Raw genomic sequence first — 15,000 nt, 5'->3', positions numbered from 1 at the left:
CACTTTACAATAGTGCATCTAGGTCTTTTTTTTTTTCTCTCACCTCTCTTTGTCTCTCACCTCTCTTTCTCTCACCTCTCTTTCTCTCTCACCTCTCTTTCTCTCACCTCTCGTTCTCTCTCCCCTCTCTCTCACCTCTCGTTCTCTCTCCTCTCTCTCACCTCTCTTTCTCTCTCCTCTCTTTCTCCCCTCTTTCTCTCACCTCTCTTTCTTCTTTTGGTAGTTTTTAACTCTTTCCCTATTGGGGTGTGAATCCTGGTTTTCCCCACAGTGAATTGTGGGAATGTTGTATTTCCCTGTGGAATGAGGTCTGGAGAAGGGAGGGATGAGTGTGGCAGACTTACAAGGAGGAAAATATCAGTTGTTTTTTTGAATGAATGTGCATGTGACAGGTCTCCGATTGTCAGCGAAGCGAAGAGAAGCTGAAAACAGAGACTAGCCCCTGTATGTGTGTGTTTGTGCTCTGTCTTTGTTGTGGCATAGCTTTTTCTGATCTCACACACTCCTTTCCCTGCTTTCCTTACACTCTCACAATCTCCCTCTTGCCTCACGCTCTCCTCCCTCATTCTCTCTCTCTCTCTGTCCCCCCTCTCTGCCCCCCCCTCTCTCTCTCTCTCTCTCTCTCTCTCTCCGTCCTCCCTCTTTCCCTCTCTCTCTCCGTCCTCCCTCTTTCTCTCTCTCTTTTCCCCCTCTCTCTCTCTTTTCTACACGTGCACACACACACACACACACACACACACACACACACACACACACACACACACACACACACACACACACACACACACACACAGAGTTCCACATCCAAGAGTGAAAATGCATCCCCTTTCTCATTCCCCCTCTCCCCTTCTCTCTTTCTCTCTCACTCTCTCTCTGACTCTCTCTGGGCTGTAGTTCATTAAGTGGGCTGTCAGTGACTGCTGTTAATTAACCCCCCCCGCCGCGGCCCACTATGTGTGTTTAAAACAGACCCAGCCTGTATTTCTCTATAACCCCTGGTTTCATTTCCACAGGATTTCGTTTGTCCTCTCTCAGTGCCTTTCAAAACACGCAGACTGTGTATGTGTGTGTGTCGTTTTTTGTCTATGATTCTGTCTGTCTATCATCTATTATCTCACCTTCCTCTGCAGCAGGTTGCCTGTACACCGTGTGTGTCAATCAATCTTCCTTTCTTTGTGTGTGTGTGTAATTCATCTTTGATGGAGGTGTCTTGATGGGGCTGTTTAATAGGTGCAGTAAGAAGGGTGGGTAGTGTGTGTGTGTGTGCGGTTGTGTATGTGTGTGTGTGCGGTTGTGTATGTGTGTGTGTGTGTGTGCGGTTGGGTGTGTGTGTGTGTGTGTGTGTGTGTGCGGTTGTGTATGTATGTATGTGTGTGTGTTTGTGTGTGTGTGTGTGTGTGTGTGTGTGTGTGCCGTTGTGTATGTGTGTGTGTGTGTGTGGCTGAGAGGTAAGCGCTGGGAGTATAATTGTGTTCTAATGGCCCTCTAATGTGCCATGGTGACTGTGGTTAGCAGTGGTGACGGCTGTTTTTCTCCACACATACACACACACATACACACACACACACACACACACACACACACACACACACACACACACACGCGCGGGTGCGGCGCAGAGCAGCAGCGGGGCTCAGTCAGCCGACTCGGCTCTGATTTATGCGTCTCTCTCTCAGAGCGTTTTCATTTTTTCCCTTTTTTTCCCCTTCCTCTCCTCCGCATGTCATCCAGGGGAACGAACGAGGGAGGGGAGGGAGGGAGGAGAAGGCGGGGGTGTTGTTTGTGCAGCGGTCAGCGCCTTGTTTGTGTAGTCTCAGGTTCTCTCCTTCCCCCTATCCCTCCCTCCCTCTCTCATTTTTTTCTCTCTCTCTCCATCGCTCCCTCTCAGGAAGCGCGTCTCTCACTGCCTGTGTGCGATAAGCCTGGGGCAGACCCCCGGGGCTTGCACACACACACACACACACACACACACACACACAAACACACACATACACAGAGCATTTCACGCTTCTCACACGCAGGCAGAGAGACACGCATATATATATATATACAGTGGGGAGAACAAGTATTTGATACACTCCCGATTTCGCAGATTTTCCGACTTACAAAGCATGTAGAGGTCTGTAATTGTTATCATAGGTACACTTCAACTGTGAGAGACGGAATCTAAAACAAAAATCCATAAAATCACATTGTATGATTTTTAAGTAATTAATTTGCATTTTATTGCATGACATAAGTATTTGATCACCTACCAACCAGTAAGAATTCCAGCTCTCACAGACCTGTTCGTTTTTCTTTAAGAAGCCCTCCTGTTCTCCACTCATTGCCTGTATTAACTGCACCTGTTTGAACTCGTTACCTGTATAAAAGACACCTGTCCACACACTCAATCAAACAGACTCCAACCTCTCCACCATGGCCAAGACCAGAGAGCTGTGTAAGGACATCATGGATACAATTGTAGACCTGCACAAGGCTGGGATGGGCTACAGGACAATAGGCAAGCAGCTTGGTCAGAAGGCAACAACTGTTGGCGCAATTATTAGAAAATGGAAGAAGTTCAAGATGACGGTCAATCACCCTCGGTCTGGGGCTCCATGCAAGATCTCACCTCGTGGGGCATCAATGATCATGAGGAAGGTGAGAGATCAGCCCAGAACTACACGGCAGGACCTGGTCAATGACCTGAAGAGAGCTGGGACCACAGTCTCAAAGAAAACCATTAGTAACACACTACGCCGTCATGGATTAAAATCCTGCAGCGCACGCAAGGTCCCCCTGCTCAAGCCAGCGCATGTCCAGGCCCATCTGAAGTTTGCCAATGACCATCTGGATGATCCAGAGGAGAAATGGGAGAAGGTCATGTGGTCTGATGAGACAAAAATAGAGCTTTTTGGTCTACACTCCACTCGCCGTGTTTGGAGGAAGAAGAAGGATGAGTACAACCCCAAGAACACCATCCCAACCGTGAAGCATGGAGGTGGAAACATCATTCTTTGGGGATGCTTTTCTGCAAAGGGGACAGGACGACTGCACCGTATTGAGGGGAGGATGTATGGGGACATGTATCGCGAGATCTTGGCCAACAACCTCCTTCCCTCAGTAAGAGCATTGAAGATGGGTCGTGGCTGGGTCTTCCAGCATGACAACGACCCAAAACACACAGCCAGGGCAACTAAGGAGTTGCTCCGTAAGAAGCATCTCAAGGTCCTGGAGTGGCCTAGCCAGTCTCCAGACTTTAACCCAATAGAAAGTCTTTGGAGGGAGCTGAAAGTCTGTATTGCCCAGCGACAGCCCCGAAACCTGAAGGATCTGGAGAAGGTCTGTATGGAGGAGCGGGCCAAAATCCCTGCTGCAGTGTGTGCAAACCTGGTCAAGAACTACAGGAAACATATGATCTCTGTAATTGCAAACAAAGGTTTCTGTACCAAATATTAAGTTCTACATTTCTGATGTATCAAATACCTGAGTCATGCAATAAAATGCAAATTAATTACTTAAAAATCATACAATGTGATTTTCTGGATTTTTGTTTTATATCTCTCACAGTTGAAGTGTATCTATGATAAAAATGACAGACATCTACATGCTTTGTAAGTAGAAAAACCTGCAAAATCGGCAGTGTATCAAATACTTGTTCTCCCCACTGTATATATACACACAACTCAAACACATACAAATACACACATATACACACACATACACAGAGCGTCTCACACATACACAGAGCGTCTCACACGCATGCATATATATATATATATATATATATATATATATATATATATATACATACATACACACACACACACACACACACACACACACACACACTGACCTACTCATGCTCCCTTCCCTACACTCGCGGTGTCTCTCTATCTCCCATGTGCGCGCACACGTAACACACATACACGCCTGGCATGCCCTAGTCAACACTCTGCGTTCTGCATATTTCATGTTGGTTTAGTTTTTCCCTCCGTGCCGCTTCACATGAAAGCCCACTCTCACTTCCTCCCCTCTCTGTGTATCTCTCCCTCCCTGGCTCTCTCTCTCTCAGCATTTTAAATGGTAATGAGAAGAGACTCTGTGGATATCTTCATCTCTCTCTCTGGGCTTGGTCCCCTCAGCTCAGACGTACAGACTCATTCTACATCCACACTGCTCAACTCCTCAGCACTGACTTCTAGCCAGAAATGCTATAAATGTATTGCTATTTCTGTGTGTGTGTGTGTTTGTATGCATGTGTGCAATACATAGCTGTCCTCCTCTGTGTTTGGCATATCTCTCTCCTGTCGACTCGCCAGGCTTGGCAGTCCTGGTTCACACACACACACACACACACACACACACACACACACACACACACACACACACACACTCACACTCACAGAGAGCTGATGGGATGTGTGGTGTGTTGATGTTGGCGTGTGAAGGGTTAAATGTCTGAGGGATGCATTGATTACAGTTGAGCGCAGGGAAGCATTCTAGAGAGGGAGATTAGAGGACGGGATGGAGAGAGAAGGAAGAGGAGGAGGGTGGGAGAGCGTCTCATTTTACTGCGGAGGGCTGTGTGTGTGTCTGGCTGTGAGATGGAGCTCTCGTGCTAAGCTCCTCACTCTCTCACAGCGATATTAAACACGGCTCCAGAGGTTTAGCGCTATGCTTCCGCCATACACACACAGTCTGAGACGCACACTCGCACATATACACACACACAGCAAGATGAGTCTTGGGAACACTCCTCAGTCCATTTCCAGTTGGCAGAGCTAGAGGACTTTGTTCTTCTATCCCTCTTCCTCTTTCTCTTTGTCCTCTCCTTCTCCTTAACCTTCACTCTATATCCCCTCCACTTCCTCATTTTCCTTTCCTCTCCTCCTCTCCTCTACTCTCCCCCTCCTCCTCTCCTCTACTCCTCCTGTTACATCTCCTCTACTCTCCCCCTCCTCCTCTCCTCTACTCCTCCTGTTACATCTCCTCTACTCTCCCCCTCCTCCTCTCCTCTACTCCTCCTGTTACATCTCCTCTACTCTCCCCCTCCTCCTCTCCCCCCTACTCTCCCCCTCCTCCTCTCCTCTACTCTCCCCCTCCTCCTCTCCTCTACTCTCCCCCTCCTCTTCTCCTCTACTCTCCCCCTCCTCCTCTCCTCTACTCTCCCCCTCCTCCACTCCTCTCCTCTACTCCTCATGTTACATCTCCTCTACTCTCCCCCCCTCCTCCTCTCCTCTACTCTCCCCCTCCTCCTCTCTCCTCTACTCCCCCTCCTCTCCTGTACTCTCCTCCTCTCCTCTACTCTCACCTTCCTCCTCTCCTCTACTCTCCCATCGTCTCCTCTACTCTCCCCCTCCTCCTCTCTTCTACCCCCCCTCTCCTCTATTCTACCTCCTCCTCCTCTCCCCCTACTCTCCCCCTCCTCCTCTCCTCTACTCTCCCCCCTCCTCTCCTCTACTCTCCCCCTCCTCCTCTACTCTCCCCCTCCTCCTCTCCTCTCCCCCTCCTCCTCTCCTCTACTCTCCCCCTCCCTCCTCTCCTCTACTCTCCTCCTCTCCTCTACTCTCCCCCTCCTCTCCTCTACCCCCCCCTCCTCCTTTCCTCTCCTCTACTCTCTCCTCCTCCTTTCCTCTCCTCTACTCTCCCCCTCCTCCTCTCCTCTACTCTCTCCCCTCCTCCTCTCCTAAACTCTCCTCCTCTCCTCTACTCTCCCGCTCCTCCTCTATTCTCCTCTCCTCTACTCTCCCTCCTCCTCCTCTCCTCTCCTCTACTCTCCCCCTCCTCCTCTCCTCTACTCTCCCCCTCCTCTCTTCTCCTCTCCCCCTCCTCCTCTCCTCTCCTCTCTCCTCTACCCTCCCCCTCCTCCTCTCCACTACTCTCCCCCTCCTCCTCTCCTCTACTCCTCCTGTTACATCTCCTCTCCTCTCCCCCTCCTCCTCTCCACTACTCTCCCCCTCCTCTCTCCTCTACTCTCCCCCCTCCTCCTCTCCTCTACTCTCCCCCTCCTCTCCTCTACTCCTCCTGTTACATCTCCACTACCCTCCCCCTCCTGCTCTCCTCCCTTCCTCTCCTCCTGTTACATCTCCACTACCCTCCCCCTCCTGCTCTCCTCCCTTCCTCTCCTCCTGTTACATCTCCACTACCATCCCCCTCCTGCTCTCCTCCCTTCCTCTCCTCCTGTTACATCTCCACTACCCTCCCCTCCTGCTCTCCTCCCTTCCTCTCCTCCTGTTACATCTCCACTACCCTCCCCCTCCTGCTCTCCTCCCTTCCTCTCCTCCTGTTACATCTCCACTACCCTCCCCCTCCTGCTCTCCTCCCTTCCTCTCCTCCTGTTACATCTCCACTACCCTCCCCCTCCTGCTCTCCTCCCTTCCTCTCCTCCTGTTACATCTCCACTACCCTCCCCCTCCTGCTCACCTCCCTTCCTCTCCTCCTGTTACATCTCCACTACCCCCCGTCTCTCCTCCCTTCCTCTCCTCCTGTTACATCTCCACTACCCTCCCCCTCCTGCTCTCCTCCCTTCCTCTCCTCCTGTTACATCTCCACTACCATCCCCCTCCTGCTCTCCTCCCTTCCTCTCCTCCTGTTACATCTCCACTACCCTCCCCCTCCTGCTCTCCTCCCTTCCTCTCCTCCTGTTACATCTCCACTACCCTCCCCCTCCTGCTCTCCTCCCTTCCTCTCCTCCTGTTACATCTCCACTACCCTCCCCCTCCTGCTCTCCTCCCTTCCTCTCCTCCTGTTACATCTCCACTACCCTCCCCCTCCTGCTCTCCTCCCTTCCTCTCCTCCTGTTACATCTCCACTACCCTCCCCCTCCTGCTCACCTCCCTTCCTCTCCTCCTGTTACATCTCCACTACCCCCCCGTCTCTCCTCCCTTCCTCTCCTCCTGTTACATCTCCACTACCCTCCCCTCCTGCTCTCCTCCCTTCCTCTCCTCCTGTTACATCTCCACTACCCTCCTCCCTCCTGCTCTCCTCCCTTCCTCTCCTCCTGTTACATCTCCACTACCCTCCCCCTTCCTCTCCTCCTGTTACATCTCCACTACCCTCCCCCTCCTTCTCTCCTCCCTTCCTCTCCTCCCTTCCTCTCCTCCTGTTACATCTCCACTACCCTCCCCCTCCTGCTCTCCTCCCTTCCTCTCCTCCTGTTACATCTCCACTACTCTCCCCCTCCTCCTCTCCTCTACTCTCCCCCTCCTCCTCTCCTCTACTCTCCCCCTCCTCTCCTCTACTCCTCCTGTTACATCTCCACTACCCTCCTCCCTCCTGCTCTCCTCCCTTCCTCTCCTCCTGTTACATCTCCACTACCCTCCCCCTCCTGCTCTCCTCCCTTCCTCTCCTCCTGTTACATCTCCACTACCCTCCCCCTCCTTCTCTCCTCCCTTCCTCTCCTCCTGTTACATCTCCACTACCCTCCCCCCTCCTTCTCTCCTCCCTTCCTCTCCTCCTGCTCTCCGAGAGAAAGTGTATGATAAACACTTGCAGTCGACGGCTGTCCAGAATTAGCATAGAAATGGAAGTTTGGAACCGTTTTCTAGGTTTAGATGTGTGTGTGTGTGTGTGTGTGTGTGTGTGTGTGCGTGTGTGCGTGCGTGCGTGCGTGCGTGCGAGCGTGCGTGCGTGCGTGCGTGTGCCAATGCTCTCTATTTAAATGAGCACCACCATATAGACACATATAACCCCTACACTACCAGAACAAAGCTGTGAAATCAGACTTCAGTTTCCACACACCGCTAGCGAGGTCCATTTAAAGCCTCAATGTGTTCGCTCCCTCAGGTTGTTTAGTAACAAGAGATGACAAACACCAAACTGAACCCAGCCCAACCCTCTCTGTGTTCTGTTTCTCATTGTCAGAACCACATAATTGGTTCCAACTCCTGAATGGTTTGAACAGTTTTCCCCCAATACACTCTATCTGTGTGTGTTCTGATTCCAGCCATAAGCTCTACAACAGTGTGTTCCAACTTTGGTCATAGTTGAACGAACGACAGACAGAGAGAGTTTGACAGACTAGCTCTATCTGAGTCATTGTTGTTGTCCCGATTCTGCATTTGGATTCTTCCTGTGCTGTTGTATGTGTGTGTGCACACAGTGTGGCTGTGTGCAGTGTGGCTGTGTGCAGTGTGGCTGTATGCAGTGTGGCTGTGTGCAGTGTGGCTGTGTGCAGTGTGGCTGTGTGCAGTGTGGCTGTATGCAGTGTGGCTGTGTGCAGTGTGGCTGTGTGCAGTGTGGCTGTATGCAGTGTGGCTGTGTGCAGTGTGGCTGTGTGCAGTGTGGCTGTGTGCAGTGTGGCTGTGTGCAGTGTGGCTGTATGCAGTGTGGCTGTGTGCAGTGTGGCTGTGTGCAGTGTGGCTGTGTGCAGTGTGTAGTGTGGCTGTATGCAGTGTGGCTGTATGCAGTGTGGCTGTGTGCAGTGTGGCTGTGTGCATGTGTGTGTCCAGTTGTTTGTGGTGTAAACACACACTCATCTGTGTCTCCCTCCCTCTGTCCCCTGCAGGAGGTGGTGCTGTACTGTGTGGAGAACCGTGTGTGTGAGGTGAACCACAGGGACTACGCAGGCTACTGTGCCCTCCACGAGGCCTGCGCCCGCGGCTGGATCTCTATAGTCATACACCTGCTGGAGCACGGGGCCGACATCAACTGCAGCGCACAGGATGGCACCAGGTACATTCACAGTGCTGTATACATTACACACACAGATGCAAACACACGCGCACACACATAAAGCCGTGTACACACACACACTAATATGCAGAATTGCACTCACACACACACACACACACACACAATGTGTATCTCATAATGCATTTTTCCTTGAAGATGATTTTCATATGTGTGTGTGTGTGTGTGTGTCCAGGCCTCTGCATGACGCGGTGGAGAATGACCATCTGGACGTAGTGCGTGTGTTGCTGTCCTACGGGGCTGACCCTACTCTAGCCACCTACTCCGGCCGCGGTCTGCTCAAGATGACCCACAGCGACAGCATGGAGCGATTCCTCACTGGTCAGTCACTAACTACTTCCCTTCATAACTACTAGTCAGTAACTATAACCCTTCATATACTGCTTCTATACCACATTATAACCTTCATATACTACTTCTATACCACATTATAGCCCTCATATACTACTTCTATACCACATTATAGCCCTCATATACTACTTCTATACCACATTATAACCCTTCATATACTACTTCTATACCACATTATAGCCCTCATATACTACTTCTATACCACATTATAGCCCTCATATACTACTTCTATACCACATTATACCCTTCATATACTGCTTCTATACCACATTATAACCCTTCATATACTACTTCTATACCACATTATAACCTTCATATACTACTTCTATACCACATTATAACCCTCATATACTACTTCTATACCACATTATAGCCCTCATATACTACTTCTATACCACATTATACCCTTCATATACTGCTTCTATACCACATTATAGCCCTCATATACTGCTTCTATACCACAGTATAGCCCTCATATACTGCTTCTATACCACATTATAGCCCTCATATACTACTTCTATACCACATTATAGCCCTCATATACTACTTCTATACCACATTATAGCCCTCATATACTACTTCTATACCACATTATAGCCCTCATATACTACTTCTATACCACATTATAACCCTCATATACTACTTCTATACCACATTATAGCCCTCATATACTACTTCTATACCACATTATAGCCCTCATATACTACTTCTATACCACATTATAGCCCTCATATACTACTTCTATACCACATTATAGCCCTCATATACTACTTCTATACCACATTATAACCCTCATATACTACTTCTATACCACATTATAACCCTCATATACTACTTCTATACCACATTATAGCCCTCATATACTACTTCTATACCACATTATAGCCCTCATATACTACTTCTATACCACATTATAGCCCTTCATATACTACTTCTATACCACATTATAGCCCTCATATACTACTTCTATACCACATTATAGCCCTCATATACTACTTCTATACCACATTATAGCCCTCATATACTACTTCTATACCACATTATAGCCCTCATATACTACTTCTATACCACATTATAGCCCTCATATATATACTTCTATACCACATTATAGCCCTCATATACTACTTCTATACCACATTATAACCCTCATATACTACTTCTATACCACATTATAACCCTCATATACTACTTCTATACCACATTATAGCCCTCATATACTACTTCTATACCACATTATAGCCCTTCATATACTACTTCTATACCACATTATAGCCCTCATATACTACTTCTATACCACATTATAGCCCTCATATACTACTTCTATACCACATTATAGCCCTCATATACTGCTTCTATACCACATTATAGCCCTCATACTCCGTAGCCCAAAATCTCTTCACCATTTACGTTCCCACTCCCTCTCTTTTTCTATCTTTCTCTCTTTCTTTCTCACAAACACACACATACAGACATGCTGAAAACAGTCCCTTCTTCCTCCCCACCCCCAGACCACCTGTGTGAGGGGATTCAGTTGGCCAGAGTGCGTGCTTGCTCGCCTATCTGGTAACTTAGCAACATCCGCTCTGTTTGCTCAGTGTACGTGCGGAAATGGGCTTCTCAGAGAGCACACTCACTCTAGAGACTAGAAATAGTGTGTGTGTGTGTGTGTGTGTGTGTGTGTGTGTGTGTGTGTGTGTGTGTGTGACACAAATGGGCTCTCAGTGCTACATACACATGGAGGAAGAAAAGGAACTACACACACAAAGACCCCAAACAAGTAAAACCCAATTACCCAATTACCTCTGAGACAGACAGCCGACCTTGTGAGAGAAGGAGAGAACGGGAGAGGAAGAGGCAGAGTGAGGCAGAAGAGATAGAGAATAGGGTAAAGAGAAACTCATAGTGAGTGTGCTATACAGAGAGATGATATAGAGGAAGGTACTGGAGAGAGGTTTAGAATGATAGACAGAGAGATGATATAGAGGAAGGTACTGGAGAGAGGTTTAGAATGATAGACAGAGAGATGATATAGAGGAAGGTACTGGAGAGAGGTTTAGAATGATAGACAGAGAGAGATGATATAGAGGAAGGTACTGGAGAGAGGTTTAGAATGATAGACAGAGAGATGATATAGAGGAAGGTACTGGAGAGAGGTTTAGAATGATAGACAGAGAGAGATGATATAGAGGAAGGTACCGGAGAGAGGTTTAGAATGATAGACAGAGAGAGATGATATAGAGGAAGGTACCGGAGAGAGGTTTAGAATGATAGACAGAGAGAGCTGATATAGAGGAAGGTACTGGAGAGAGGTTTAGAATGATAGACAGAGAGATGATAAAGAGGAAGGTTTAGAATGATAGACTGATATAGAGAAGAGGTTTAGAATGATAGACAGAGAGAGATGCTATAGAGGAAGGTACCGGAGAGAGGTTTAGAATGATAGACAGAGAGAGATGATATAGAGGAACGTACCGGAGAGAGGTTTAGAATGATAGACAGAGAGATGATATAGAGGAAGGTACTGGAGAGAGGTTTAGAATGATAGACAGAGAGAGATGATATAGAGGAAGGTACTGGAGAGAGGTTTAGAATGATAGACAGAGAGATGATATAGAGGAAGGTACTGGAGAGAGGTTTAGAATGATAGACAGAGAGAGATGATATAGAGGAAGGTACTGGAGAGAGGTTTAGAATGATAGACAGAGAGAGATGATATAGAGGTAGGTACCGGAGAGAGGTTTAGAATGATAGACAGAGAGAGATGATATAGAGGAACGTACCGGAGAGAGGTTTAGAATGATAGACAGAGAGATGATATAGAGGAAGGTACTGGAGAGAGGTTTAGAATGATAGACAGAGAGATGATATAGAGGAAGGTACTGGAGAGAGGTTTAGAATGATAGACAGAGAGAGATGATATAAAGGAAGGTACTGGAGAGAGGTTTAGAATGATAGACAGAGAGAGATGATATAGAGGAAGGTACCGGAGAGAGGTTTAGAATGATAGACAGAGAGATGATATAGAGGAAGGTACTGGAGAGAGGTTTAGAATGATAGACAGAGAGAGATGATATAGAGGAAGGTACTGGAGAGAGGTTTAGAATGATAGACAGAGAGAGATGATATAGAGGAAGGTACTGGAGAGAGGTTTAGAATGATAGACAGAGAGATGATATAGAGGAACGTACCGGAGAGAGGTTTAGAATGATAGACAGAGAGAGATGATATAGAGGAAGGTACTGGAGAGAGGTTTAGAATGATAGACAGAGAGATGATATAGAGGAAGGTACTGGAGAGAGGTTTAGAATGATAGACAGAGAGAGATGATATAGAGGAAGGTACTGGAGAGAGGTTTAGAATGATAGACAGAGAGATGATATAGAGGAAGGTACCGGAGAGAGGTTTAGAATGATAGACAGAGAGATGATATAGAGGAAGGTACCGGAGAGAGGTTTAGAATGATAGACAGAGAGATGATATAGAGGAACGTACCGGAGTGAGGTTTAGAATGATAGACAGAGAGAGCTACAGAGAGAGCGAGAAACAGAGTGTGTGTGTGTGTGTGTGTGTGTGTGTACTCCTCCCTCCACCTGGTCCCACTCATCTGGAGGCCGTTAATCCCTCCAAACACACGCCATACGCCCAACGCCTCAGTACTGGCACTCAGCCCAGCTCTCACTTGCTCTCTCAGTGTGTGTGTGTGTGCTTGGTCTGTCTGTGTGCGTGTGTGTGTGCTTGGTCTGTGTGTGTGTGTGCTTGGTTTGTGTGTGTGTGTGCTTGGTCTGTCTGTGTGTGTGTGTGCTTGGTTTGTGTGTGTGTGTGTGCATGCAGACACTCCCACGATTCACTGTGTCTAAATGCCTTCCTGTGTGTGTGTGTGTGTGTGTCTTTGTATGTGTGTGTGTGTGTGTTTGGTATGTGTGTGTGTGTGTGTGTGTGTGTGCTTGGTCTGTGTATGTGTGTGTGTGTGTGTGTGTGAGTGCTTGGTCTGTGTATGTGTGTGTGCTTGGTTTGTGTGTGTGTGTGTGTGTGTGCGCATGCAGACAATCCCACGATTCACTGTGTCTAAATGCCTTCGTGTGTGTGTGTGTGTGTGTGTGTGTGTGTGTGTGTGTGTGTGTGTGTGTGTGTGTTTCCGGATCTGTGTGATATGTGTGAGCGAGAGAGTGTATGTGCGGTTCATTTTTAGCAGGTTCCTGTAGCCTTCGCATGAACCAAGCCAGCTATCTCTTTCTCTGTCTCTCTATCACTCTGTCCCTCTCTCTGTCTCTCTCTCGCTCTGTCACTCTCTCTGTCTCTCTCTCGCTCTGTCACTCTCTCTGTCTCTCTCTCAATTCAATTCAATTCAAGGGGCTTTATTGGCATGGGAAACATGTGTTAACATTGCCAAAGCAAGTGAGGTAGATAATATACAAAAGTGAAATAAACAATAAACAAAAATTAACAATAAACATTACACATACAGAAGTTTCAAAACAATAAAGACATTACAAATGTCATATTATATATATACAGTGTTTTAACAATGTACAAATGGTTAAAGGACACAAGATAAAATAAATAAGCATAAATATGGGTTGTATTTACAATGGTGTTTGTTCTTCACTGGTTGCCCTTTTCTCGTGGCAACAGGTCACACATCTTGCTGCTGTGATGGCACACTGTGGAATTTCACCCAGTAGATATGGGAGTTTATCAAAATTGGATTTGTTTTCAAATTCTTTGTGGATCTGTGTAATCTGAGGGAAATATGTCTCTCTAATATGGTCCTACATTTGGCAGGAGGTTAGGAAGTGCAGCTCAGTTTCCACCTCATTTTGTGGGCAGTGAGCACATAGCCTGTCTTCTCTTGAGAGCCATGTCTGCCTACGGCGGCCTTTCTCAATAGCAAGGCTATGCTCACTAAGTCTGTACATAGTCAAAGCTTTCCTTAAGTTTGGGTCAGTCACAGTGGTCAGGTATTCTGCCACTGTGTACTCTCTGTTTAGGGCCAAATAGCATTCTAGTTTGCTCTGTTTTTTTGTTAATTCTTTCCAATGTGTCAAGTAATTATCTTTTTGTTTTCTCATGATTTGGTTGGGTCTAATTGTGCTGCTTGCTTAGGGGACTCTTCTCCAGGTTCATTTCTCTGTAGGTGATGGCTTTGTTATGGAAGGTTTGGGAATCGCTTCCTTTTAGGTGGTTGTAGAATTTAACAGCTCTTTTCTGGATTTTGATAATTAGTGGGTATCGGCCTAATTCTGCTCTGCATGCATTATTTGGTGTTCTACTTTGTACACTGAAGATTTTTGCAGAATTCTGCATGCAGAGTCTCAATTTGGTGTTTGTCCCATTTTGTGAAGTCTTGGTTGGTGAGCGGACCCCATACCTCACAACCATAAAGGGCAATGGGCTCTATGACTGATTCAAGTATTTTTTTAGCCAGATCCTAATTGGTATGTTGAAATTTATGTTCCTTTTGATGGCATAGAAGGCCCTTCTTGCCTTGTCTCTCAGATCGTTCACAGCTTTGTGGAAGTTACCTGTGGCGCTGATGTTTAGGCCAAGGTATGTATAGTTTTTTGTGTGCTCTAGGGCAACAGTGTCTAAATGGAATTTGTATTTGTGGTCCTGGCGACTGGACCTTTTTTGGAACACCATTATTTTGGTCTTACTGAGATTTACTGTCAGGGCCCAGGTCTCTCTCTCTCTCTCTGTCTCTCTCTGTCTCCCTCTCTCTCTCTCTCTCTCTCTCTGTCTCTCTCTCTCTCTCTCTCTGTCTCTCTCTCTCTCTCTGTCTCTCTCTCTGTCTGTCTGTCTATCTCTCTCTCTCTCTCTCTCTCTCTCTCTCTTTGTCTCTCTGTCTCTCTCTCTGTCTCCCTCCCTCCCTCTCTGTCTCTCTCTCTCTCTCTCTCTCTCTCTCTGTCTCTCTCTCTGTCTATCTCTCTCTACCCATCTCTCTCTCTGTGTCTCTCTCTCTCTGTGTCTCTGTCT

At 47.4% G+C, this 15,000-nt stretch overlaps 1 protein-coding gene across 1 annotated transcript in view; it reads left to right on the top strand.

Moving 5' to 3' along the window:
• Window positions 1–15,000, top strand: part of LOC115145587 (BCL-6 corepressor-like) — a 73,797-nt gene that overhangs the window by 52,521 nt on the left and 6,276 nt on the right. Inside the window, 2 exon segments of the mRNA XM_065017375.1 lie at window positions 8,492–8,658; window positions 8,852–8,997. Coding sequence (XP_064873447.1) covers window positions 8,492–8,658; window positions 8,852–8,997 — 313 coding nt within the window.

The sequence above is a fragment of the Oncorhynchus nerka genome, linkage group LG1, assembly GCF_034236695.1.
Source record: "Oncorhynchus nerka isolate Pitt River linkage group LG1, Oner_Uvic_2.0, whole genome shotgun sequence".
In the NCBI taxonomy this organism is placed as follows: domain Eukaryota; kingdom Metazoa; phylum Chordata; class Actinopteri; order Salmoniformes; family Salmonidae; genus Oncorhynchus; species Oncorhynchus nerka.
This window is presented reverse-complemented; position numbering and strand designations above follow the sequence as displayed.